The following is a 25,498-nucleotide window of genomic DNA, read 5'->3' as shown; positions in this document are numbered from 1 at the left end:
CAGTGGAGTGAAATTAAAATTGGGGTAATGTGCTCAGACTTTTTTGTTCCAGTTAAAAGACGTGCTGCAGCATTTTGCACAACCTGCAGGCGCCTAATGGACGCATCACTAACCCCAAAATAAAGTGCGTTACAATAATCCAGCCTAGAGCCACTTCATAAACATATCTAAGCTCTTTCTTTTAAGGGACAAAACAGCAAGGGATCCCTAAGTTTACATCTTTGCCACAATTCCCAAATGCACACACGGATCCTTGCAGCGCCAGGTCAGATAGACGTCTCAGTTATTCCAGAGAGCTTGGACCTGTGCCCTGGCTGTAACTGAGATGAGGCTTGGCTGAGTCGTCCTTGGTTGTGACTGAATGCCCCTTTTATTCTGTTGTTGTTTTGCGTTTTCACTTTTTATCATGCTGTTTTGGGCCTTTGCCACACATTGTCAGCTTGTCCGGTTCTCCTTCCTTTACTTGACTTCCTTTCTGCCTCCCCTTCATCCCACAAACAAGCCTTCTTTTGGTTGGATGTTTGGATCACACAACCACACTCGCGTCTCTCATGCTCCTTCTTCCTCCCTCCCTCTCGTTTGAACTTTTACCATTTGAGTGTTTTGACTTGAAGAACTGCAGTGAGGGCAGGTGGTGGAAACAGAAGGGGTTGATGGGAAATTGGCAGACCCAAGGTTAAACAGGCGATCTTTGGTAAAGGATTAATTGTGTAAGAGCCATGTAATGATTGCTGGCGTGTCTCTGGAATGAAATCCTGTTAGTCACTCTGCAGGGGTCAGGCTAAAACTGTGCATGTCTTGCACTTGTGTGTGTGTGTGTGTATGTTTGTGCATCAGGAAGGTGACTCTGATCACACCCGCATGCATGGCCAGGTGGCGACCTGACAGGTTTTGTTGTCTTAGAGGGAAAGATCCACAGCCTCCCTCCCACAGTGTTTAAATTAAGACATGCACATCTAATTTCTGCTTTAGTGGGGGAGTGAGTGGGAAGTGTGTATACCTCATATATACCTTGCAGTAATTGTCTCTTTTGACATTAGATTCATTTTACAAGCTAATTATATTTAACTGGGAACACTTAAATATATTTAACACTTGAAATCTGATGTTTGCAATCCAGATAGCAACCATGATCTTTTTTTTACCGGTGCATTTCAAACCAGCAGAATTGAAGCAAATTGCAGACGCTTCTGTAGATCTGTCATCATTCTTTGATCAAATAGTTTCCGATGTAAATAGTTAAGTTGCAGCTTTGGACTCTTTCATGTAAGATGAATATGTTAATATGAACTGTGTTGATTTGCAACGTCAAGGTTCAGACCTCTGCGGTTCTCACAAGAAAGCACCAAGCTCAACTCAAAGCAAAGTTTGGGAAATTGGAGATAAGGAGGGCAGATCAAGGGAAGCTTAGATCTACAAGTGGATGATGGGGTGGAGGTGGAGCTCGTGGCGGGGCTGGGAAGTGCAGAAGTGGCAGCAGCAGGAATCTCATCAGCTCTCAGGCATCACAGACTAGAGCTAGCATTGCGCTGGATTATGCTTGCTTTAGGATGCACATGCTGGCAGCTGTGTACACAAAGGACGAGTACTTGTTCTTGTAGTGTTTCCTAGTCTGTTTGGAGGACACACGTAAGTTGCTGTCCTTGCAGCGTGGTCAAAGGGGGGAAACAATGTGTGAAGTAAAGTGATGGCTGAGTATCATCAATAAACTGAATGAACAACTTTCACTGCGCACCTTGAGCAACGTCTTCAGGAAAGACTAAATCCAGGTGAAGTTTCCTTGTTGTGATTCTGTCCTGATTGAAGGAGAGCCTCTTATCTTGGTTCACTCCCTCATTTTACTCTATCTCTCCGTCCTCAGACAGCACCGAGCAGCTTATTGAACACAGATGATGAATGAGTGCGGATTGATGGCAGATAGCAGGCTGCTGCTAATTGACACCGTTGTATCGCTTAATCTCCCGCCTTAGCATTCCTACTTCTCCTTTTCTTTCCTTTTTCAGCACAGCAATCCATTATGGTTTAGATTAGTTGCTTTTTAGGTGTTGTGTGTCCCTGTGCAATCTATTGTAAAGAAATATTCTGCAGAGGCTGCTCAAGGGCTCTTGGTTATTTTATTTTACTTTTTTGGAGCATTGATTTTTTGTGGACATTGTCGAGATACGGAGACCTTAAGGTTTGTTCTCTGCCTGATCTACATAAAGGTTTAATGTGTAAAAAAAATGTCAAACATTTTTAGTTAGCTAAAGATAATCTAAAATGTGCATTACAGTAGAAGCACACTCTAAGCACTTCTGATGGAGTTAGCCGGTGTTATAGTCTTTTTGGTCTCTGTACTGCTTGGAAAGATGAGGTTTCATTATTCACCAAGTCCTCAGCCACACTGGACTGAGTAAAGTGCAGGTTGTACAAATCCTTGGGCCCTCTTGTGAGCCGAATCCCTGTTCGTTTAATGCTTCAGCTTCTCTGCTACCATCGGCTGAACAGAAGTGATTTAACTAGCAAATCTCTTGCAAGCTCTTTTCTCCTCATCAGAGGAGGTTCGAGCTTTTAGCAAGGCTATATTTTAGGAAAGAAGACAAAACACCTTTATTTTTTTTGCCTTCTTTTCTTGGGCACAGGAACCCCAGGGCGTGCTGTACTTCTCTGGCTAAATCCAGTCCTTAACAGACAGGCTTTGCTGGGTTTATGAAAGGGTGTGTTTTGTTTTCTCTGTGAGGCTCTCTTAATTTTTTTTATCTTTATTTTTCAGGTTTGACTCACACATACACACACCAGCATAGTCGTACTAGTGGGAATGTTTTCACAATGATACCCTGCTCCAGGGACTTTTATTCCAGCTTAAAGTGTCGTCTTCCTTTGTTACTTCTCATTCTGCATTTTGGGATCATTCGATTTAGTAGCTCTTCTGTTTAACGTCGGACGTTCTACTCACCCAGTACACAACCTCGAACGTCTTCCTCCTTCCTTATCACGTTTTTCCTCATAACCCTCTGACACTTTATCATTCCCCTGTCTCCAGTCATTAACTTAACTGTGCTCTACTTCACCCTTCCTTGGCTGAATGGTAGGGCTGGGCGATATGGCCTAAAATCCATATCACGATATAATTTGAAGCACGTGCGGTAACGATATATATCGCGATATATTCTTTTCTTCTGTATAACGTATTTACAACACTTAAAATCCGTTAATTTTCTCAAAAATCGAGAGTGTGCCTTATGTATGAATTCTGGTCCCAGGTCCCAAAGTCAAACGAACACAGAGTTAAAAACGGTCTAAATTCTTTCATCTTTAATTAAATCATCAGTGTTGCTGCTTTACCAGGTGTAGCAATTAAGTTTAACATCCATGCATCCATGAAAACAGAAGTTATTAAATTTAACTGAGTTACAAGTTAACAGGAAGTTAGCTCGCTAGTTTCCACCTAAACATTTCATACCATGTTCTGACAGAGAGATTTTTGAAACTAATTAAAACATACAGCTCTGCTACCACTTCCAACATAAATGAAGACAGAAAACTAAACAGCAGTGGCGTTTGCAGGGTTACTGAAGTTGGACTACCTGGTATATAATGTTGTGCTACGTGATTGCTAGCGACACAGCTATGTTAGCATAACATTAGCACAGTGAAGCTGGAGGATGAACGCCAACTTTTTTTCCACTCGATAAAAGTTAACGTGAGGGATTCTGGTGGTCAGGAACAAATGCAATCGTATAGCAGGATGCTATACACGGGCCAAACTTCAGTCAGGAGAACAACTGAGATTATTCATCCACAATACGAGGTTAGTTATTAATATACTGCAAAAACATGGGAATAGAGCAGCTGCGAGAGAATTCAACATTAATGAATCAATGTTACGGACGTGGAGGAAGCTAGGGCTGCCACAAACGATTATTTTGATAGTCGACTAATCAGATCATCATCCATTGAACATAAAACGTAGAGCTTATTGCACCAGCATGCATCTGCTCTTATATATTCTGATAATCAGTTGTCTGCTTGACATTTATTCAGCTGTGTAAAAACTATAACTTTAATCTCAGCCAAACCGATTTACTCAGGAACAAATAAAATACTGAAAAAAAAGCCAAACAATAAAATTTTTAAGTTATCTAAGTGACTTATATATGTTTAACCTGAGTAGCCGGGAGTCCGGTGTTCTCACCGGCTCTAGTGAGCCTTGAACCCTGGCTAGCCATCGAGCTAGTGGGTAACAGACATCTCCGAAAACGTCGGCGCGCTATATGTGTCTTGATAAACTGAGCAGATATTTGAAGTTTACACAGCTACATTCTCGCCTGAAAATATGTTAAACGTTTATTTTGTGACCAGAAAGAATAATAAGAGTAATATTAAAACTAACTAGCTGCCGCCATTGTTGACAACTGAGCAGGGCCGCGCTATGAATTCTGGGACACAGCTTCTTCTTCTTCGGAGTTTAACGGCAGCTGGCATCCTTGTGCACGCAGTGCTGCCATCTTCTGTTTCAGTCCGTTATTACACTCTTAAATCCTACTACTTATTCCTGCGTCTTTTGGGATCTTAAACGACGTGTCGACTATTAAATTAGTTGTCGACGATTTTGATAGTCGACGTAATCGTGACTAGTCGACTAATCGTGGCAGCCCTAGAGGAAGCACAGTTTTTCCTTTCCCCATATTTCAAAAGTGCTTCATCTCTTTGCTATGACTGTCGCCCCCCATAATTTGCAGATGATAATGGTTGTACCCGCTGCGATTTTTTTCGGCCAAAACAGGCGCAGCTTGATGACATCATCAACATGCGTATCGCAATAGAGCGATATAGTCAAAATCTCTATCGTTGGCCAAATTTATATCGTTTCTATCGTATATCGTTTCTATCGCCCACCCCTACTGAAGGGTATGGTTTCCTGAGGCTCCTTGACTTGGAATCAGCCTCACCTTTCCCCGGGGCCCTCAGAAAGCCTGACTGTGGCCAGACAGCTTTTAATAATTTATTTAGGGGCAGTAATGTCGAGTTCGACGCCACGCTTTAATTTATTGCATGCTGAGAAGTGAGCGAGCAACCTCGCATTAAGCTTGGATCAAGAAGCCAGTTTGTCAGCGAGCCTCTAAGGATCCCCCCGCGCTCTCCTTTCTGTCCAGTGCTCTAACAGTGTTTAAACAACTGCAGGATGGTGCTGCTTTTATTACATATTCCTGCTGTGACAGCACCTACTGTGGGTTCATCCATTGAGCCTTCAAAGAGCTAAACATCATAGGAATGCAGTTAACTTGTCCAGATTAACAGGGAGATGAAGCGGTGGAACAGGAGGTAACTTCCATACGGTACTCTTGTCCTCAAAAGATAAATCAAAACCATTCATGCTACATGCTACGCAGTCCATATCCACATCCCCATAGGTTCCTGTCTTTGATGATCTTAACCGAATGACTAATTAAGTGCTGTCTTTATTTTATGAATATATAAAATTATTTTCTTTATGGAGTGTTAATAAAGAGACCAATGAGCTAAGGACAGATATCTTTTATCAGAAGTGGAAGCCAGTGACTGGCACAGGATCCACAAAAGGCTGTGCACGTTCCACTGGACCTTGAATTTTCAGCAAATGATGCAGTTCTGCAAACAAAGCTTTATTTTATTACTACTGGAAGACATTGAATATTTTAAATGAGTTGTGTACACACTTGGAGAGTCTTCAAATAACTAATTTTCCATTCTGTTTTTAGCGCTGGGCACTGAGTCAGGAGGGTAATTTGCATATATAATTAAGCAGAACAAGGATGCTGATTGGATGCAACTAATCAGTACTGACCTTTTTCAGAATGCCATTAGAACTGTTCCCAGCTGAACTTTATAGCCTGAGGTCAGTTGTTTAAAAAAATGTCTTTTCATCAGCTCACAATGATTTTGTGTAAATAAATGTCTCTTTCTATGCAGCTGATAGCCTTCCCAGTCATTAACCCCAATAATGGGGCTTGGGAACCATTTTCCAAGTGTAATGATCTAAGTCGGCTCAGTTCAGAGTGCTAATTGACTCTAAGTTACTGAATAGAGTGGGGCAGGTAAATGAAGGGAGCAGTTTTTATTTCTAGTGAGCTGCTGAAGGAGGTGATGCGTACCGAGACTGAGAGCTCAGGTCTTTTTCCCATCAGGGACCTGGAGGCTGGAGGGTTGCAGAATTAGGGGAGAGGATCCTAGACGTAAAAAGTGCAAACTTTTTGACTGATCAGCAAGAGGGACGAGCAGATCGATGAAGGGGCGTGTGGGGCTTTGAAGCCTTGAGAGAACTTGTCCAATCAATGGAGTGTTTGCTTATTAGTGTCTTCAAAGATGTGAAGAAAACAAGCTGTATTCCTCCACAAAGTGTCACTTAGTCTTTCAACAAAAGACAACAGGGAATAACACAAAAACTTTTCCTCTTGCTCGCCTGTTGGCCTTCGCTTCATTTCTCCTGTGAGCGTTGTGTAATTGGGCAGACAGAAATAGTCATCATTACAGCATGTGAATGAATTTGCAAATAGATTAACTTGGAAGGATGTCACTGTTGGAAATTATTTAAATTTGTCTTTAAGAGAAAAACTATGAGGGGTTCCAAAAAAGTAAGAAATATCTTCTGAATGGAAATATTTGCATTTTTTTAAATTATTTTTTATTTTTACAGAATTTTAAAATGCATTTCATCAGGGTCAAAGAGAACAGGAAGTGCACACATTATTGTGGCATTTCTAACACCCTGAACAAAGTCCTTATGACTAGTACAAGCAGACTTCCTTTTTCCTCCGACATAAGAAACACTCTTTCTCCCACTACACCATCCAACTGCGAGCCTTTCCCTCTCCGCCCTCTCTATTACTTTCGATTTCCTCTCCCTCTCTTGGCTCCGTGCTGTTTTGGTTATCAGTGATTGCTTCAAATGCCTCCCTTTCCCTCTCCACCATGAGAGCTGTAATTTTGTCACACTCCAGCGCAGCGGCAGGCCATGACAGGGCGTTGCACCTCCGACCGCTGACTTTGTATCATTTTCCATCAGCAGGAAATGCAACACCTGACCTTGTTTCTTTGAACAAGGTTACGCAGAACTCCATATTCACTGTCATCTGTAGCCTATAGACATGTTTTTTTTTTCTTTTTGAAATCCACGGCCTTTCAATGAAATATGAATAAAAATGGTCCTTCAGAATTTTCTTGCCTTGAAAGAAGCTTTTACTTGGCTTTAAGTATCAAGAGGTGAGGAGCTTGTTGCCTATCCTGCATTGCAGAGTTGTTATTCTGATATCAATGCTAACTTATTAAACCTCCACGCTTTATCTCTTGTTCTTACAACCAGTGCACTATAGCTGGTGCATGGTATCATAAACATATGGTTTTTGAGCTGCCTGTCTTTTTATATATTCTGCTCCATGGAGCCAGACTTTTATTAAAGTTTTCAGAGAGTCTTGACCAATATTTCCTCAGGCTTTCTGAAGGTTTTTAACGTTTTCCTTTTGCTGCTTTTTCCACTAATTTTCAGTCTTGTTCTTGTTCTTGTACCTGACTGTTTTCAGAGGATTTGTTTGTTTGTCAAGCCAATTAACACTGACCAGTGACTCATTCAAGCGTCATCATTCTGCCTAACTCAAGCGATGACTCACTATTGTGTCTACGCATAACAGACAACTTGGCAAAGAACACTAAAATGTGTCTTTAGGCACTTTGTTACTAGCAGCCTGTTGCAAAAACAGATCATTTGATCATAGTTGAATCTATGAAAATGCCAAAGATAACACAGACAGGAATAAAATTATATTTTTGTACCAACAAGGTGATTCCCAAAGAGCTGATATTTCTCAGCATGGTGTACAGGACTAAAGAGGAAGTGGCAGCAAACTGAACAACAGCATATTATGTGAACTCTCAGCAAAGGTCGATCGTTTCCCCTTTTTTCCCGTCTAGAACATCACGTTTATTTAAAGACCTATGGGAAAATGAAGAGCAAAGATAGTAAAGACCACAGAAAAGGAAAGAAATGGAGAAAGATGTGAAGATAACGCACATGGCACAATGGTGTTCGCTGTTAACTGACTTTGAGACGCAGTCCTGAAGAAACAACTTATGTTAGGACAATAACGTAGAAACCCAACTGAGTCCTTGAAGAACTTTATTAAGACCAAACTTTTGCTCTCGGACATCGACCTGGGGATACAAGACTGCCGCAAGATTTTTCTTTTGACCATGGCTACCCAAAGTTATCCAAAAAAGAAGGGAATATGCTCCACTGCGTAAACTGTGCAAGACACGAGCCCCAGCAAGGTGGCTGTAGCTCAGGCGGTAGAGCAGGCGGTAGAGCAGGTCATCTACTGATCAGAAGGTTGGTGGTTCGATTCCTGGCTTCCCCTAGTCTGCATGCCCATGCAAATATCCTTGGGCAAGATATTAACCCCAAAAATTGCATCAATCAATTGTTCTAAGTGCTTAGAAAGCACTTAGAACAATGTGCTGGTGTGAATGGGTGAATGTTGTGTAAAGCGCTTTGAGTGCTCAGAAGTGTAGAAAAGCGCCAGTCCATTTACCATTTATGTTGACAGTCCCATTACATATAACAGAGCAACAACAAAGGAGGATTAAAGGCCAAAAATTAAGGGCCATTCGTGAGTAAACAACTTATGGAAAAGTTACAGAGTAGAGACACAAGTAACTGTTTATCAGGACAATTTAGAATCAGAAATGCCGCTCTCCAAATCACTAGGTCACACTTGGGACGACATTTTGATAATAAATGTGGTTTAATCCAAGTATAATATGGAGCAACTTGAGAGTAGGGAAGCACACACGCAGAACCAGAGAGGATCTCTGTGCTCCCAGGAGGGGCCCTTCATTTGGAGGATTCCCTTCCCTGTTCAGAACTTCACTTTTGGAGTTTATACTATACATGTTTGCTTAGGGGAATATGGCATAATTCCAGGAATATAATATAGTCAAATTAAATGTTAAAGCCCCGCGAAGCCCAATCAAAAGGATAAAAATTGCAACCAAGATGAAAATGGAAAAACAAGTCATAATATTCTGGTAAGGGATGCGTATAAATAATATGGAACATGAAACAGTTAAACAACTGGTTTTTAGACATACATATTACTCATCATACAAACAAGGACATGCAAGAGGTGTCGCAATATTAATCTCTAATAAAAAAACCTTTCAACTAATTAGACAAATAGCAGACAAAGAGGGGCTATATATCCTAGTAACTGGACTTAATGACCATAAGCCATGTTTACAGACCACTAGGTAATGACCAAATGCTAATTAAGAAAATATTTAACATGATTACTGAAGAGACCAGAGGGAACATACAGCTGCAGCCCTCTCTTGACTCTACTAATACAACTAAAAGAATGAATCTGAAGACATGTACAGTGAAGAAGGGTTATAAGGTTCCCAAAACATTATCTGAGATCTATGATATAAATGATTTACTGATTATAAGGAAATTAAAGGAAGGTATACATAGATGGACTTTGTTATGCAAGTCAAGTGGTAGTAGAGTTGACATAAACAACTCGGTCAGTTCGGGTTGAAATACCAATGAAACTATTTAATATGTGGAGCAGAATGCTCTCAGGATTCACGTGGAAGCCCAGCGTGAGATACACAACACTACAGCTGCAAAGTCATTTTAAAGCTGCAGAATTGAGATATTTAATCTACTGGTGCAACCCTTCCTACAAAGCAAAATAGTAAGGTGGACATGACTCAAATAGATTTACCATTTCAAACAATAATCGGAGACAGAAAATCACATTTAGAACAGAAAGAAAACCTAAACTGTGGCACAAGAACATCCCTAAATATCTGGTTTGAAGAATATGAAAAACTAAAATGAGGAAATCAGATGAAACAGCTACGGTGGGTAGCATATGATAAAGAATTTGCTCCAGCCCAGTAAGATAATCGCTTTAAACGATGGTCAGCCAGAGGTGTTTGGACATCAGATGCAGGGGAAATGCAGTTTTGAAAGACTTAAGGGCAAACATGATTGGAAAAGCAAGACTACTTCCGATATTGGGGGTTAGATCCTATTTTAACAGTAACATGAAACCTAGAGATGAAAGTAATACTGGCCTAATCATCCTACTAACTGATGCGTACAAATCTAAGATTACACAACTGAATATATCTAGTTCAGGTCACGGGAGGGAATTTACATGGAAAAATATGATTCGATTTTTCTTACTACGCAGAAACTAAAATGAAAGCAGAAGGTCCAATGTAAACGTGGACGTAGTTGGAGACAGTGTGGGGAACTGGTAGCTGATCACTTTCACATCTTCTGGGGTTGCCCAGCTATTCAACCATATTGGAGTGAAATTGTAGAAGTAATGATTAGGGGTGCAACGATACACAAAATTCACGGTTCGGTTCGATACTTTGGTGTCACGGTTCGATATTTTTTCGATACAAAAAAATGTTCATGCTCTTTTAATTTGTCATTTATTAAAATTATAAATATATATTTTAACTAAAAAGTACAGTTTTTAAATTTAATGTTGCTGAAACAACAAAGTAATAAAAAATAAATCTATCTGATGGAGAAATCCCTCATCTTTGGAAAAGAGAGTTTATTACAGAGAAATGGCTCTTTCCAAAATAAAAGCTCTACTATACGCTTCTTCTGGGCTATATTCTCAGCAGCATATTAAACATATCAGGTCCCCATAAGGAGAATCATGTGCTAACGGCTGTCTAAATGACTCGGGTAAAGTTTGTAGCATGCGTGCTTGTTGTTTTTGTCTGCTTCCACTTGTCTTTGCACTAGGATGATGTCGGAGTAAATGTGCAGTCATATTCATTGTGTTCCCACTAGTGCTGTCAGCGTTAATCTGAAATGACGTTAACGCCACAACACGGCAAATCTCTGTTAACAAGCTACCGCGGATCGCCCCGTGCGTGGAGCTGGACGGCCAACACGTTAACGAGCTAACTGCGCTAACGCAGTAGTTCCCACCAATGTAATTGAGCATTGCGTGGCACATCCAACATACTGTTTTACTTTAGTCCATGACGCGCTTACCTTCAGGGTCATACGTCACATGAAGACCAAAATAGTTCCAAACGCCAGATCTGAATGAGGGTGGGGGAGGTTCAATTTGCCATGTTGCAACGAGAGCTTAACTTCTGTCTCGCTAGCTTGCCCTGCGCTCAGTGGATCTGCGTTCGACTACTGCCTAGGCTGCACTGTTGAGCGCAGATCCACTGAGCAACTGAGAATTCACTTTTTCTGAGTGTAGAAGGGATCAGTTAAGTAAATACAGGAGGTAATGGGAAAGCTATACTGTAGTTAATATGTGGAATAAGGTATTTGACAGAAAACCTGAAGTAGATATGTATGTGCTTGTTAAACCCCCCTCTGTCATGGTTTCATGCTGTAGTTCTGTGAGTGGCTGTGGGGATCCTGTCAGAAGTGATGGAAATATGAATGTAGAAAAGTACCATCAGATTTTAAATCGTCATTGGCCTCCTCCGAGCCCAGACCTCAGCATTGATGAAGCAGTGTGGGATTATCTTGACTGAGATCAGAGCTCAAGGTAGAAACAAGAAGCCTAGAGAAATATTACTGAAGACTACTTAAAGAAATGATAAGAAAACGTGTCTAAAAGAGTTCAATCTGTGTTGAAGAGCAAAGCTGGTCACTCCAAATATTGATTTTAAACCTGTTAGAACTGTATTAACTCTGCTTTTTCTTTTTCTTTCTTTTTTACTGTATTTCAATTTAAGTTTTCCACATTTGAAGAAATTGTTTCACCCATTTTCCTAGTAAAATATAAAGAACCAAGGAATGGCTCAAGGCTTTTGCAGAGCACTGTGACAGAGAGAGGGAAAGAGTTGTCAACAGTTTTTCAGTCGAATGAAGACACCCGGCCACAGTTTAAGTCACAAACTTACCTGCCACAAGCAAGACGTGTGGAATACCTCCAATCTGCTGACACGTTGTTGTTATCTTCCTCCATGCTATGTTAGGTTTTGTTCTAACAATCACTGCGCTGCTGCTGACACGTGGCATAGTAAACACAGAGCAAGACCAAATCCAATCGATTGGTCCATTGTCATCGATGTCCAGTCTAGCTTTCTGAGTCACTGTCCAATTCAATTACTGAATCGGTGCATGTCTGATGTTCCCTATCCTAAATCTGCTGCTGTTACAGTGACAATAACGTAAACATTTCAAATGCAGCTAAGTCCTTTTTTTAATTATATCCATACAATACAGTTACATTTTCATATTTCAGTAATTTTCATGAATATTTTTTTGCAGCCCTTCTTTTCATACCGCATTGTGTTCGGAAATCGTAAACACTTATATCCGTGTATTTTAAAGCGTTTTTTTCTACACATTATTATTCACGCCATGCGCTTCACACTTTCCATCTACTTGATGTTCGAGTGTTGCATTGCAAATTGCAGGTGGCATTATATTTAATACACTTCATTTGCAATGTTCTTATTTATGCTCGGCTTCTCTCTGCTGGATTCTAATGTCATTTGTTGCTGCTGTGGCCCAATTAAAGTTTCATCTTGTCGTATGTCTAATGGATGATTACCTGGATGCTGTTCTGTTTTTCTCCACTCTATCTTAACTTGATTTTTATTTTATTTTATTTTTTTAAATCTGTCGGTTATTTCAGTTCAGTTTTTCTCAGATTCTCTTTTTTTACTTCTCTCTGCACAGGAGCAGAGCCCCAGTAACGCCACATCCCTGGCCATGATGCAAGAGCCGCAGGAGGTGGTGGAGGAGACGGTCACCATTGAAGAAGACCCCGGCACCCCCACCTCCCACGTCTCAGTGGTCACCTCTGATGATGGAACCACACGGCGCACAGAAACCAAGGTAAGAGGCAAAGCTGCACACACAGCATGGTCACAGTGCAAGGCAGGCGCTGATGCTGATCCTAAAAAAAAAAAAACTAGTGACAACATGATTAAATAGTCAGTTATACAGGAGGGCAAATTATTTGATACGCTGTTAAAGTTGTGCATTTCACTTAAATGGAGCAAATTTCTGTTCATTTCTTTGTAAGTGACCAAACTTATAAATTCAGCAGGGGATCAAATCATTTTTGTCCCCCACAGATATATTAACTTGCTGTCAATTTTTTTCTATATTACTGTGTTGATGGAGTGACTCAGTTAAAATTTGAAACTTTAAAATGTTTTTTTTAAAAAAGCTGTGCATAACACTTTTTCTGCGTACTATCACACGAGTAGGACTCTTCAAAGCAGCGGCATTGTTTTGCCACATTGATCCCAATAACCTCATAGTAGCAAAACCCCCCAAAGTCCCTTTGATCCATTTCAGTATTGCTCAAATTATGCTTATGGATTACTGCTTGGTAGCGTATCTCCACTCCCAGACTTGCATTCTTAAGAACTATAAATCCCATAATCCTACAGCCCAAAGTGGTTTCATCTCCTTCTCATGGCTTTATTTTCTTCATTTTCTTTCTTTTATTTGTTATTGTTATTATTATTATGAGCAAATTCCCCTGATGTTCTATCAGTTTTGTGCTCCTCAAAAGCTCCTTTGTTGATTCGTCCTTTACTGTGTTCTTTTGTTTTTCTGTAAGGGTATATCAGCTAACGTGAAGGTGAGTTGACTTTTGTACCAGTATAGCTTTTCCCATCACGCCGCCATTATTTGTGTGCCCATACAGGCTATAGCAGCAGCGTGCCACGCAACTCTGCATCATCACAAGCTAAAAGCGACCTCTCACTTAAGTCACTGCTTGCTGCTTCCACCTCGGTTGATCTGTCCCTAGCAATACTCTCTTTTGCATAGTTTTTCTCTGTCTTTGTTTTATGTAGTGTCTCAGTATTCCTCGGTGGAATCATAAATGATAAGAAAGTCTATAATTTATAACTTTGATATACAGCTGCAAGCAAAAGCTTGACAATCTGTGGCCTTAGCAGTAAATATGGAGGCGAAATTAGAGTCGGACTCTTTGAATCAGTGAGTTTGGAAGGAGGATAAATCAAAGTCGGACCTTCACAATAACGTCTGAGAAAGCAAATAATGGCACAAACACATCAGATTTGTGGGTCCTGCACAAAAACAGCGACTCATTATGCGTTCTCTCTAAAGAGTTCTGACTAATGCAGTCCATTTTCCTTAATAAATAAATGTCCAAGTCTAGTTTTTATCTATATCTAATTGTAGGACTTTTGTGAAAATCTAATGACATTTTAGGTGATATTTATAAAGAAACACAGTGAAGTTAGGGCTGCACGATTTTGCATAAAATGAGAATCACGATTTTTTTGCTTAGAATTCAGATCACGATTCTCTCACGATTTTCTTTCCCAGTATAAATATTTATTGCGCTTATTAACTGCACATCAACTTCGTAACAGTTGAGACTGAACATAAAAACAATAAATAAACATAAAAACAACAAATGTCTCACGTTTTGTCGTTGCCGCAAAATGTTGCACTGCTTGAAATTGCGTCTCCACCGTTGCTCGACGCTGCGTGTATAGAGCAGGTAGTGCAACAATAGAAAAATAGTTGCGGGACGGCACTGTGTAGCGTTTGTCTAGGGTGTTGATCATTTTCCCAAATCCCTCGTTTTGCACAGTGTTGATGGAGCCATATCTTTGGTCATGTGATAAGTGATAGCCTCCGTCATTTCTTTGTACCTGCGGGAGGTCGACGGGTATAGGGAAGCGCTGTATAAGGTTCCCGTTATTGATGTTTGGGTGGTTGACCGGGACGGATTTTCTCCTGTCACTTTCTCATCATCCCTGACGTGCTCTCCGTTGTTTTTTCCCTGCTAATTTTAGCAGCCAGCTTCTGTATCACGTGGTATAAGGCTCCGCCCTTGTCATTTGTTGAGCAGGAAGAGTGAGCGCTTGTTTTCATGCAGATTACGTCCCAGATCAAAATGCGGTACAATCGTCGTCTTTTTTTTTTTCTTTTTTTTTTTAAATCGTTGTCATTTGGAAATGAGATCGCACATAAGTATGAATTGAGATCGTGATTTTCTAACGATGAATCGTGCAGCCCTAAGTGAAGTGTTCACAAACATGTTCCTGAAACTGTAAGCTTTAAATCATAAAGTTGGGGAATTTTAATATCAGTGAAATTGTTTTAGGTTTCTTGAAATCAAAGTAAATTTGGTGCTTGTTTAACATGTAAACCAGGACAAAATCATTTGCTACCTTGCTGAAGATCTCAGAGCTGTGAAACCTTTTCAGTTGGTATCATTAATCTGCTAAAGCCTGAATTCATTGTTGTATTGGATTTGACCAAACAGCATCATCAGAATAATGCTGGGATTGAAAATTCAGTGTTTGCTTCTACATTTTAAGGCGTTCAGAGATACGGTTGTATTGCAAGATCTTTGAGGGGGGATTCAGATATACGCCTTTGTGGCTACAGTCAGCTGCTGTAGCTGGAGGCTTCCAGAGCGGTGGTGAGGAGCTGTGTGGAGCTCTTACTCCTGTGACTGTGAAACTGTAATTAAAAAGCCTGGTCTAATCCTTCATCAGGGAGGACCCGTTGCCCTCCAGCCTGTTTACTGCTAGGGAAATGGCCACACAAACTCTCTCGCACGCTTTTATGCATTACAGCGCAAGACTTGTTAGGAGTAACACACACAAAACGCACGCAGTAAAACATCACACTAATCAAGGGTTTGGCTGCCGAGGACGGGGAAAGAACGAGGCTAGTTTTAAGGGCCTGCCACCCTGCTGAGAGGTGGGGTTGCCTGTTTTCTGGAAGTCACTTTAAGCAGATTGCTCAGGGTGAACTTGTGGAAGGTTGTAGGTCTGTGGTGGTAAACAGATCCAGACCCAGTTGAGAATTTACAAAGAGAATTTTGTCCTGCTCGCTTTCCTCGTCTGTCTTTTTCCTCAACTCCTCTCCTGTCTTTGACTCCCTTTTCTGAAGTGTTCCTTTACCCTCTTTCCATTTCTCCCAGCAAGGCAGTCGTATTTATGTGCATACGTGCTCTTTTAACCCAAAGGTTTGCCATGCTTTCTAATGCTAACACACTCCTTTCCCTTTATGGTTATCCCCCACCTGACTGTTTGAAGTTGAAGCACTGGAGCTTCTCCTACATTGCTGATTTGCAGGCAAAAAAAGGAAAAAAGTTTGTTCAGTTGTAAATATTTTTCTTTTAATTCAGTATTCGGGAAAATTACTTGGTAGAATAATGGGAAAGGAAGAGAAAAGTGGGATTTTTTTCCCCCCTGATTGTCCGTTGGGAAAAAATAAAAACGGATGGGACTTGTGTTGTAGAACTGTGTGGTTGTGGTAAATTTCAGGTGACAAATGGAGTTAATCTTGGAAATTTCTCATTTAAGGCTGCAAAACAGCACTGAATAACCTTTCATTGGCAGATTAACTGCTGGTTCTATTTATGCGCTCAATCAGGTCAACTCAAAAGGGAACTGGCCCGGACCCTGAACGTGCGCATGAGTTAGAACACATATACATGCTCAATTAGATCCACACTCTACCTCCTGCCCTACAATGCTGTGCTTTTTTTCCCTTTTTTCCTTGGCTGCCTTCCAGCCCTCTTTTCTTGCTGGCAGACACTCTGAATAAAACACCGGTCATTTCAGTGCTAAAGTGCAGTTGGACCAATAAAAGCAGCTAGTGTGTGTGTGGATGCAGACCACCAAACCAAGAGCATTTTCATTGCCCATCATGCACTGGCAAGTCAAACTGAAGCAGCAACTGGTTATTATCTTCCGGAGGGGAAAAAAGGCCTAATGGTGATTTATTCATGTATGGCTGTTATTAAAAAAAGAAAACAGACTGCACACTCATCAAGCTAGGCAGTTACTAGAGCAGAGTAAGAACGCTTTTCTCTCAAGATGCAGACAACTGCTGTAGCCATGTGACATGGTTTAGAAGTATGGCCGAGCCCGGCACATAATTAGCTTTGAAATCTGACAAGAGTCTTAATTTTCTTTATCCTCCTAAAAGTTGACGATGCACTGCAACAGTGGTGTCGGATATATTGTGAACCCCTTTTTAAAACTGGCTTCAGTGGAACGATTGCTAACGAAGCAGCTAATCAAAGGAAAATTGCCACCTTGGGACGTTCTTGAAATCGACACAGTTGTCAATAGCTCCGTGTCTGACACCCACAGGAAAAATGATTTGACTGGTGCTTCGGATACAATGTAGTCAAAATTGCTGACTGGGTTTCTCAAGTCTTTGTCTATTCTCACCGCAGGAGGCTAATGAGAGATAGCAGGCTAACTCTGCGTGGGGCTGCAGAAGTTGAAGCTTCCTGACAAACGCTGGATTCAGAGGAATAATTAACAATCGAGACAAAACTGAATCATAATGTCTGAGTCACGATTTGAACAGGCCTAGTGTTAAAGCCCATTTTCCCCCAAACATCAATCGTTTAGGGAAGTTCCCTGGTGCTGAGCAATTTAACGATTGCCACCTTGGTATTTTGAAACCAGAGACAACAAGCGAGAAACTGATCTGGCTGAGAAGCCGAGGGACACCACACTCTCGTATGCTCTAAAAGCCTGTTTTATTCTTCTTGGCTCTAACGGGGACCATAGCTTACAGAATGAACATGATGTTGCGTTTATGAAGACTTGAAACTAGCCATTAAGGCCATAACCTCAAATAAATCAAGTGAGAGGTTCTTCCCCCCCCCCCCCCCCCCCCCCCCCCCCATAGGCTTCTACATCTGGACTTCTTTTTTTTAAAACGGCTTTTAATAAGTTAGAGAGGTACGGTTAACCTGAAGTTCCATATATGCTATAAGTGCCATATATGGAACCATGACACACTTAAGATGAGGTTTTATATATATATATACATATATCTGTTTTCTGTGTATTATTGTAGGGTCTTTGCTTATATAGTATCCTATTAGATTCCTGATCTGATTCCTGATCTGGCACCTCCACCACTCCTTTCCCCTTCCACATTTCTACCTCGTCCTTTTCCTGCTCATCTCAAGCCTCATGGGCCCTTTCTCAATTCTCAGAACGCGAGCACGGACTCGCGATTTGTACAATTGGAACACCAGCGTACTTGATGATGTCACAGGTCCGGAGTTTTTACTGCCATCCCCTCTTAATTTAACTGTGAGTAATATGTTATGAAGCTTAACTTTAATCACAGCCAAACCGGTTTACTCAGGAACAAATAAAACACTGAAATAAACCAAACATTAACATTTAGAAGTGATCGAAGTGACTTATATATCATGTTTAACCTCAGTAGTGAAATCTCTATTAATAAAAATAGTGTACATGTACATATATGTACATACCTTAATAAAAACAAGCAGGTGAGATGTTAGAACGCTTTTATTTTTATTTTAGTGGACACTCAATACAATAGACAGCTACTGGGGTTTGTTTAACCTGAGTAGCGAAAAGACCGCGGGGGGGTTGAAAACGATGTGCCGGGAGTCCGCTGTTCTCGCCGGCTGTAATAATCCTCGACCTCGTTGTCTGCTATGGAGCTGGCGGGTCACAGACGTCTCCGAAAACGTCGGAGCGCGTTTGGAAATATATGATATCTTGATAAATCGAGCAGATATTTGAAGTTTACACAGCTACATTCTCGCTTGAAAAGAACTTAAAAGTTTATTTTGTGACCCAGAACAGTAATATTTAAAAGTTTTTAGCCCCGCTCGTCCGCCATTGCCGCGTTTGAGATTTGGACGAAATGCATTCTGGGATATTTAGCTGTACCAAGTCCACACAAGTCACCACCGATGCATGCTCGATAAAACGGGCGGAGCGAGAACACATCCGGGACTTTTTCGCGTTCTCGGCTTGATGCGTACTTCGAATTGGAACAGTACTTGGTCTCCGACTGATGACGTATCACGAGTACACGAGAACGCAAGTACGCATATTGAGAAAGGCCCATGCACTAAACTGAAATCAGAGCTCTAACACACTAAAATAGGCATAAACACGCCTTTTCATTCTCAATTTTGTCCCAGTTACTGTCAGCAGATTAGAATTGCTACCCTCCCATCTTCGACAGTTAGCTTATAGCCAGCTAAACAACAACAAGAACAGCTGGTTATAAGCTAACATGCTAATGTTTGACTCCAGCAATGTTAGCTCCACCTCAAAGAAAGCTTCAGTCACTCAGGCCAACAGAAAAGTTGAAATCCTTAAAAATGTTGGTGTCGCTGTCATCCATCAGAAGTGAGCTTCATTGGCTCATCGACCTGTATCAGCCTCCTCCAGACTGAATAGCTGTGGATGCTCCACACCCGACATTATAACATAAACAGTCATCTGACGGATTTATTGCTAGGTGTTGATGTTATTAACATATAGTGTGTACAAAAAATAGAAACACTCTGACCGGCCAGCTGTGGCCATTTTGGGTTTCAAACCGTTAAAAGAAAGAATATCACAGTCTCATGACGGAAGACACATAGTAGCTAAATCTGAATTATGGGAAGAGCTTTACTCCTCCACAAATATTTGACCCCTCCTCTAAGGTCCCACTGGCTCTGGAGGAGACTTCTCTTATACATCTGTGGTTTAGTGGTGATTCCAGCTCATTAAAATAGCAGTGTATCTGTTTATTAGATCATTTTGTTATTCCTAAGCTGTTTCTCTTTTGCACACCGTTGCTTGTTACACTCAGACTATGTGAATCAGAACTGTATGGATCAGTGTGTAATGAAACACATTTTCCCACGAATCCCTTCAACTTCAGGTCACCAAAGTGGTGAAAACCATCACCCGTCGCACCTACCATCCATCATTGGTATCTGACAACTTGTTAGTGGAGTCCAGGCCTGCCACACGCACCCCCACCCCGGTCACCAACTCGACCCCCACCCTATCCGAGACAGACCCAGTAAAGGACACCGAACCTGTGTGATTTGTGTTGTTTCTTGCCTCCCCCTGCCTGCCTGAATTTTCCCAAGATATAATAACAGTTTGAATTTTCCTCGTTCTCTTTAAGAGAAGATGAAAACTAATCTAAGGTTTTGCAATCACAAGCTGCTCAAAAACCTGATCACTCCCTCAGTTTTGCCTCACTAACCCATGGCCGCCTTGTCAATTTAAGCGCCCGATATAGTGAATGCCACAGAGGTTGTGAAATGTCTTGCAGTGCTGTAAAGTGGACAGTTTGACGCCTGCTACTTTCTGTTTTAACAGTTTGGTAAACAGTCTAGGACTGTGTCTTAACTGCCTGTGGGTTTTTTGTTTGCTTTGTTTTTTTGTTAAACATTTTTCAGTACTGCTTTCCAAGCATGTACAAACACAGAAATCTTGAGTATTGCTACATATTCATATATATTTTTGCAACCAATTTAACAATTCTCTTTTAGGGCTGTTTACACCACTCGAGCATATTTCAGAGGCTCTTCTGAAACCCCGGTCCCTCGTCTACCCGCGCGTGACGGTTTAACGCCTTGTGAACTTGAGCGCACATCAAAGAGCGTTTGAAACCTATCCGATAGCTCCCTTTGCAGCCCTTGCAAATCGCCTAAAAAGCTGTGTTAGTACAAGGCAGCCGGGCGTGTCGAGGCTGGGAAGCTGTAGCATTCGACGTACCCTCGTCTCAGTTTCAGTCAGAATAAAATAGCACCAAATATTAACCAAATGTGATTAAAAAATACTAGAAATGATAAAGAAACATATATATCTGAGGGAATATGTAAGAAAAAGGAATGTATATATTAAAAAATGTAATCAAATGGCATTTATTGTGCACATGTAGCCACCTCATGCACGGTATGACATTCAGCCTCTAGCTTTTGTTGGGTCACCGAAGCCCAGCAAGTAGCACCAGAGCAGTCTAGACTTGAGGTCCTGCTATGACCTGCCACAGTGAACAAGATGAAAGCAAGCTCATTATTGTGATTCTAAGGTCATGCGCATCCTTTAGCTGATGTAACTCAAGCAAATGAGCTCTTTGGGTTTTTATTTTTATTATGCCACTCCACCTCAGCTTTGTGCAGTTCGAAACAAATGCAAACTATTCAGTAATTACTGCGCTTGAAACATGGAAATGAACCTTGACGTTCCCGAAATAGGCGGTCTTATGTAGCTCACAGTGAGAGTGCAACCAAGAAACAAGGCCAGTGAGAATTTCTATTTGTTTCAAGCAAGTTAATGAGGATGGCGTGTTTAACAACTGATATGTGGTTTATGCGTTTGCTCCTGGCGCCGTCCTTTGTGGTGCGGTTTAATGCTTCATTGTGGCTCCATGATATTATTACGTGCCTCTGCTCCTGATTAAAATCGGAATCATGGCATTGATGGGAAAATAAAGGCGGCGTTTTCAGATTAACAGGGCCGGTACTGAAAATGGAGCCCATTGGAATCGGGAATGAGCAGGATCTCTTTTTTTTTTTGTCTTTTTCCTTAGATTTTAAGTTTTTAAGGGAACAAAACTCTCTGCAACACAACGTGAACTACATCAGACCTGCGCCCCTTGCAGATGACGGTTAATTTTCCTCAGCTTCATTAATTTTAAAGATGAATTTATAGCCACGGACAAAATAGCCAATTATCAGCTACAGCGAAATTCAGTGGGCAGCAAATTGCTTTCTATATGGGCAGAGAGCCCAAGGAGGGAGTCGCTGTCTATCATTCTCCAGCCAGAAAACCACAGAGACAGCAGAGGAAGCAGAGTTATTTAGCTCAAGGATGATGAATTTGAGAAATGCGTGCACGCAGGTCTGGCTTTAACAGTCCGTCAGCTGTGGACTGTGATGCTACATTGCTCATCTGGAGCCATTCGGGACTCAAGGTCCAGTGGAGCTATACAACGTCCATCAGGCTCAGTTGCAGCACTATTCAGCCTGAATGTGCACTTCCTGTGTGCACACAGCATCTGGGGTTTAAATTTGGAGTTTGTCTTAAAGCAGATCGTTTTTTCTAACCATCAACGTGTTGCACGGGCTGAAAATTGAATATTGGTCAGTTAGTACTCTGCCTCTTGGGCATAAGGGTTTAAAGATTGAGTTAAACCTTAACATTTCCAAGTGCTCACATTTATTATGTGTGTTTTCAGCTTAAAGCTGACCACTGTATTTAAACCTAAGCGTAGGTTTGGTGTAACATTGTTCTACGCTGTCTGACAGTGTGTATCTGTTTCCCCGTGCAGGTGACTAAGATGGTGAAGACGGTGACCACTCGGACAGTGCGTCAGGTGCCCCTCGGCCCCGATGGCTTGCCGCTGCCTGAAGGCACGTCCCCGCTGGGCAGCTACACCGACTCCATCGACCGGCGATACCTGAAGAATGGAAGCGACCGCTTCATAACGCCTCAAGCGACCTCAACCCTGACGCGCTCCTACAACAACTCCTACAACGATTCATACGGAGAGACACCGGAGAGCCAGTACATTCGCCATTATGGTCTTCACGACGGCTACACCGATTTGACGGATAACTACGGCAGTCTTTCACGCGGCGTCAACTACCGGCCGCCGCGGTACCCGTACATGCCTAATAGCTACCGGCCGGAGAATAGCTACACCCTGCCTATCAGAAAGGATGATTATGGCCATGTGGCGCAGCCCCAGGTGCCTATGGGCAGCAGCACTGTGGATCTGAACCGCTCACAACCAGAACGCTTCCAGCCTGAGCCGTATGGTCTGGAGGATGATCGCCGCAGCTTGGGCCCCGAAGAAGAAGAGCCGTATGAGCTGGAGCCTGATTACTCCACTGCCAACCGACGCACCCTGCCAGGGGCCAACCGTGGGCGCACCCACCGGGAACCGCTGCGTGATGGGCCCCGAGTCAGGTGAGGGTTGCTTTTACAGAGTCCTTGGCTAATATTTGACATAGTGAGATTATAATATACAGCCATTTATACTGCTACTACTGCTTATGGGGAATAATAATCTGGTAAAGGTGTGCAAGTGTATATATTTTACTTTTTTGCACTAGAGTTCTGTATTTTATGCTTAAGATACTTCGTGTTAACACAAGTGAACTCTGCAATGAGAGAGAAGAGTATTTGTCTCGTTTTCACCATAAAAAAAGACTACATCATAGTAAACAGATGTCTCTTGTCGGTGAGCAACTTGTTTGAGAAAGGAAGCAAAGAATAAGTTGGTTTTGATTGCCGTTTTCCTCCAAGTAGATAGTGAACATGTTTTTCTGTCAGGGGTAAAGAGGTGGGAATGAGAGACGTGATGAGGGAGAGTCGGAGAGGACAGCGGGCTTTTGTCAGCTATCTTTCAAAGCCTTTCCTTTTTTTCAGGATCCTTTGTAGAGAGAGGCATAAAACTTGGCTCCGCTGGGCAGAAAAAAGCTTGTCAGCCTCTAACAATAAGATCCCAAAATGGACCCTTGTCTCCTAATAGTTTCCAATCAGTTTGTTGCCGCCCAAAGGAGAACCTGAGAAAAATGTCCACTCTCAAGTAAATCAAAGAGAGGGTTTGAAGTCGACTTGGTGTGTCTTAAAGACTTCTTTTCAATCAGCGATCTGTAGCAGATGGATGTTTTCAAGTTCCTACACCTTTCCTCCACCAATCTAAGGGCTAAAATGTTTGGGGCTGAAGCCAAGTCTAAAGACAGGCTGTGGAGGTTTAAGTGCAGCAAAGAGCAAGAGAGGAAAGAGTCTGGATGTGTTTGGTTTGTTGTATTTAAAGAGGCTCTCCATAACTTCCAGGACATCATTGTTATTAATGACATCCACGTCCAGAAGGTTAGCCGAAGTTGAGAATTTGAAAGATAACATATTAAATTATTGGCACCATTAGAAATGCAATAGGAAGGTGTAACTCAGAATAAAGACGAAGCGGCAACGGCCCCATGCGGCTCATGTCATCGTCAACTCTTTTACACGGATGGTGACAAATATCTTTTCTTTTATTGAAAAGTGTTGATCTAAATAGAAATCATAAACCTAAATAGCTTAATTATTGCTACATATGATTGTGAGCAGTGTTTAAAACGACACAAAAAGAAGAAAGAGAACGGTTTTGAACATTTTGTTACAGGTCAGGCACGTTAGCCCTCACATTAATATCAACAATAGGGGTTTTTAAGTGGAAATATAGGAATTAAGATGGAAATTACTGAAAAGGCAAGGTACTACTTTTCCCTTACATTCAAAGGAATGAACAGCCACACCCATATGGAAAAGAAATAGTAAAAACTTATATGATTTATCCATGAAAGTGGCCACTTTCTCATTACTTTCATATATTGTTTTAGTAAGTATCCAAAACATACAAGTTTCATTATATAATTTTTCAAGGGATCTTATATCTGTTTTCACTCTTGTATGCTTTTCATACAAGTTTCACACAAGACAGATACAAACTTTATAAGATTTATATATATCTTGTCCATATGGGCACATAGCATTTGCAGCAACTGCTTGCTACCTTTTATTTTATTTGTTCTTTGAGCAGATTGTGCAAAATGTCTGGAACAATTTCCTCTGTCTGGCATTTGTTATGACCATCTTTGACCCTCAGTTAATGGTGTAGAATGATAAAGGTGCACGAGATAGGAAATAATGTCAATTCTTAAAATGTAACCCCTCTGGTGACCGTTAAATTGTAAGTGTGATGAGCATAACAATGTGCAAATGTTACATTTGAGTTACCTGTGTAAATTTAGCTAATACACAGAAAAATAAATGTTACTTTGTATTTGAAGTAAACATCTGTATGTCAGTTGCCATGGAGACATCATGAATCTTGTAGACTAACTGAAAGATCAGTGTTTCTGCCTCAATATCAGCATGTTGAAACTAAAGTTGACCAATGATACATGCTGCATAACAAAGGTATATGGCTACCTGTTTCAGTACAAAGCAACAGTTATTTATTATTGGCTAAAATCAGTATCACTTGTCACTCTACACATATGCAGGATAAAGTTAGCCATATAGTGTTAACTGAGCTACTCTATTATTATTAATAGACTAATGTGAAAATTGCCAGACCAGGCCCAGGAGTTTGGAGGAATTAGCAGAGCTGAAGCAGAAAGTTTCTCCTTCTTATTCTCTATGTGAAGTTCTTGGGAGCCAGTCATTCGTTGAACAGTTTGTTAACTTGAATTTTCTAGTTAGTGTTACTCACTGAGAAAGGCACTTATTCATAGAGTTCAGGTCATGATATAGAAATCCTCATTTACATAGAAATCCTCCAGAGGCAGCTGAAGGAAACCAAAAGGGTCGTGGAAGGTCTCATTTCTTAGTAGCAATCCGTCATCGAAAGGCATGAAAAAAGCAGGCTAGCACATGTTTTATAGTGATGCAGAAGTCTGCTTTCATCCAGCATCTTAATTAAACTTATGTACAGACTCACTTGTGCATTTCACTGATGAGGCTCCGAAGAACAGATGGCTAATCAGAATATCTGTCTTTACACACTTTTGACTGAGCTCCGACAATTACACACATAGTACCTGTCTGTGTCTCACTCACTCACTCTCACACACACACACACACACACACACACACACACACACACACACACACACACACACACACACACACACACACACTTAATAATAATCCACATCTTCACAAAATGAGT

At 41.3% G+C, this 25,498-nt stretch overlaps 1 protein-coding gene and 1 long non-coding RNA gene across 15 annotated transcripts in view; both read left to right on the top strand.

Moving 5' to 3' along the window:
• Nucleotides 1–25,498, top strand: part of arvcfb (ARVCF delta catenin family member b) — a 299,308-nt gene that overhangs the window by 177,102 nt on the left and 96,708 nt on the right. For 11 of the 14 annotated variants that reach the window (XM_085180845.1, XM_085180844.1, XM_085180850.1 and 8 more), the window contains 3 exons: nt 12,701–12,859; nt 13,596–13,616; nt 22,103–22,743. In XM_085180845.1, coding sequence (XP_085036971.1) covers nt 12,701–12,859; nt 13,596–13,616; nt 22,103–22,743 — 821 coding nt within the window. Of the gene's footprint in view, nt 1–12,700; nt 12,860–13,595; nt 13,617–19,696; nt 19,841–22,102; nt 22,744–25,498 lie in introns of all 14 variants that reach the window. The other 3 variants (XM_085180848.1, XM_085180847.1, XM_085180856.1) reach the window with 2 other exon arrangements.
• LOC146507334 (uncharacterized) lies at nt 919–4,851 on the top strand. Its single transcript, XR_014877294.1, has 2 exons — nt 919–3,862; nt 4,641–4,851. It is a non-coding gene; the product is annotated as an uncharacterized LOC146507334 (long non-coding RNA).

This window comes from Neolamprologus multifasciatus, chromosome 12 (genome assembly GCF_963576455.1).
Source record: "Neolamprologus multifasciatus chromosome 12, fNeoMul1.2, whole genome shotgun sequence".
Classification (NCBI taxonomy): Eukaryota; Metazoa; Chordata; class Actinopteri; order Cichliformes; family Cichlidae; genus Neolamprologus; species Neolamprologus multifasciatus.
The sequence above is the reverse complement of the archived record's forward strand: the minus strand, read 5'-3'. Positions and strand labels throughout refer to the sequence as shown.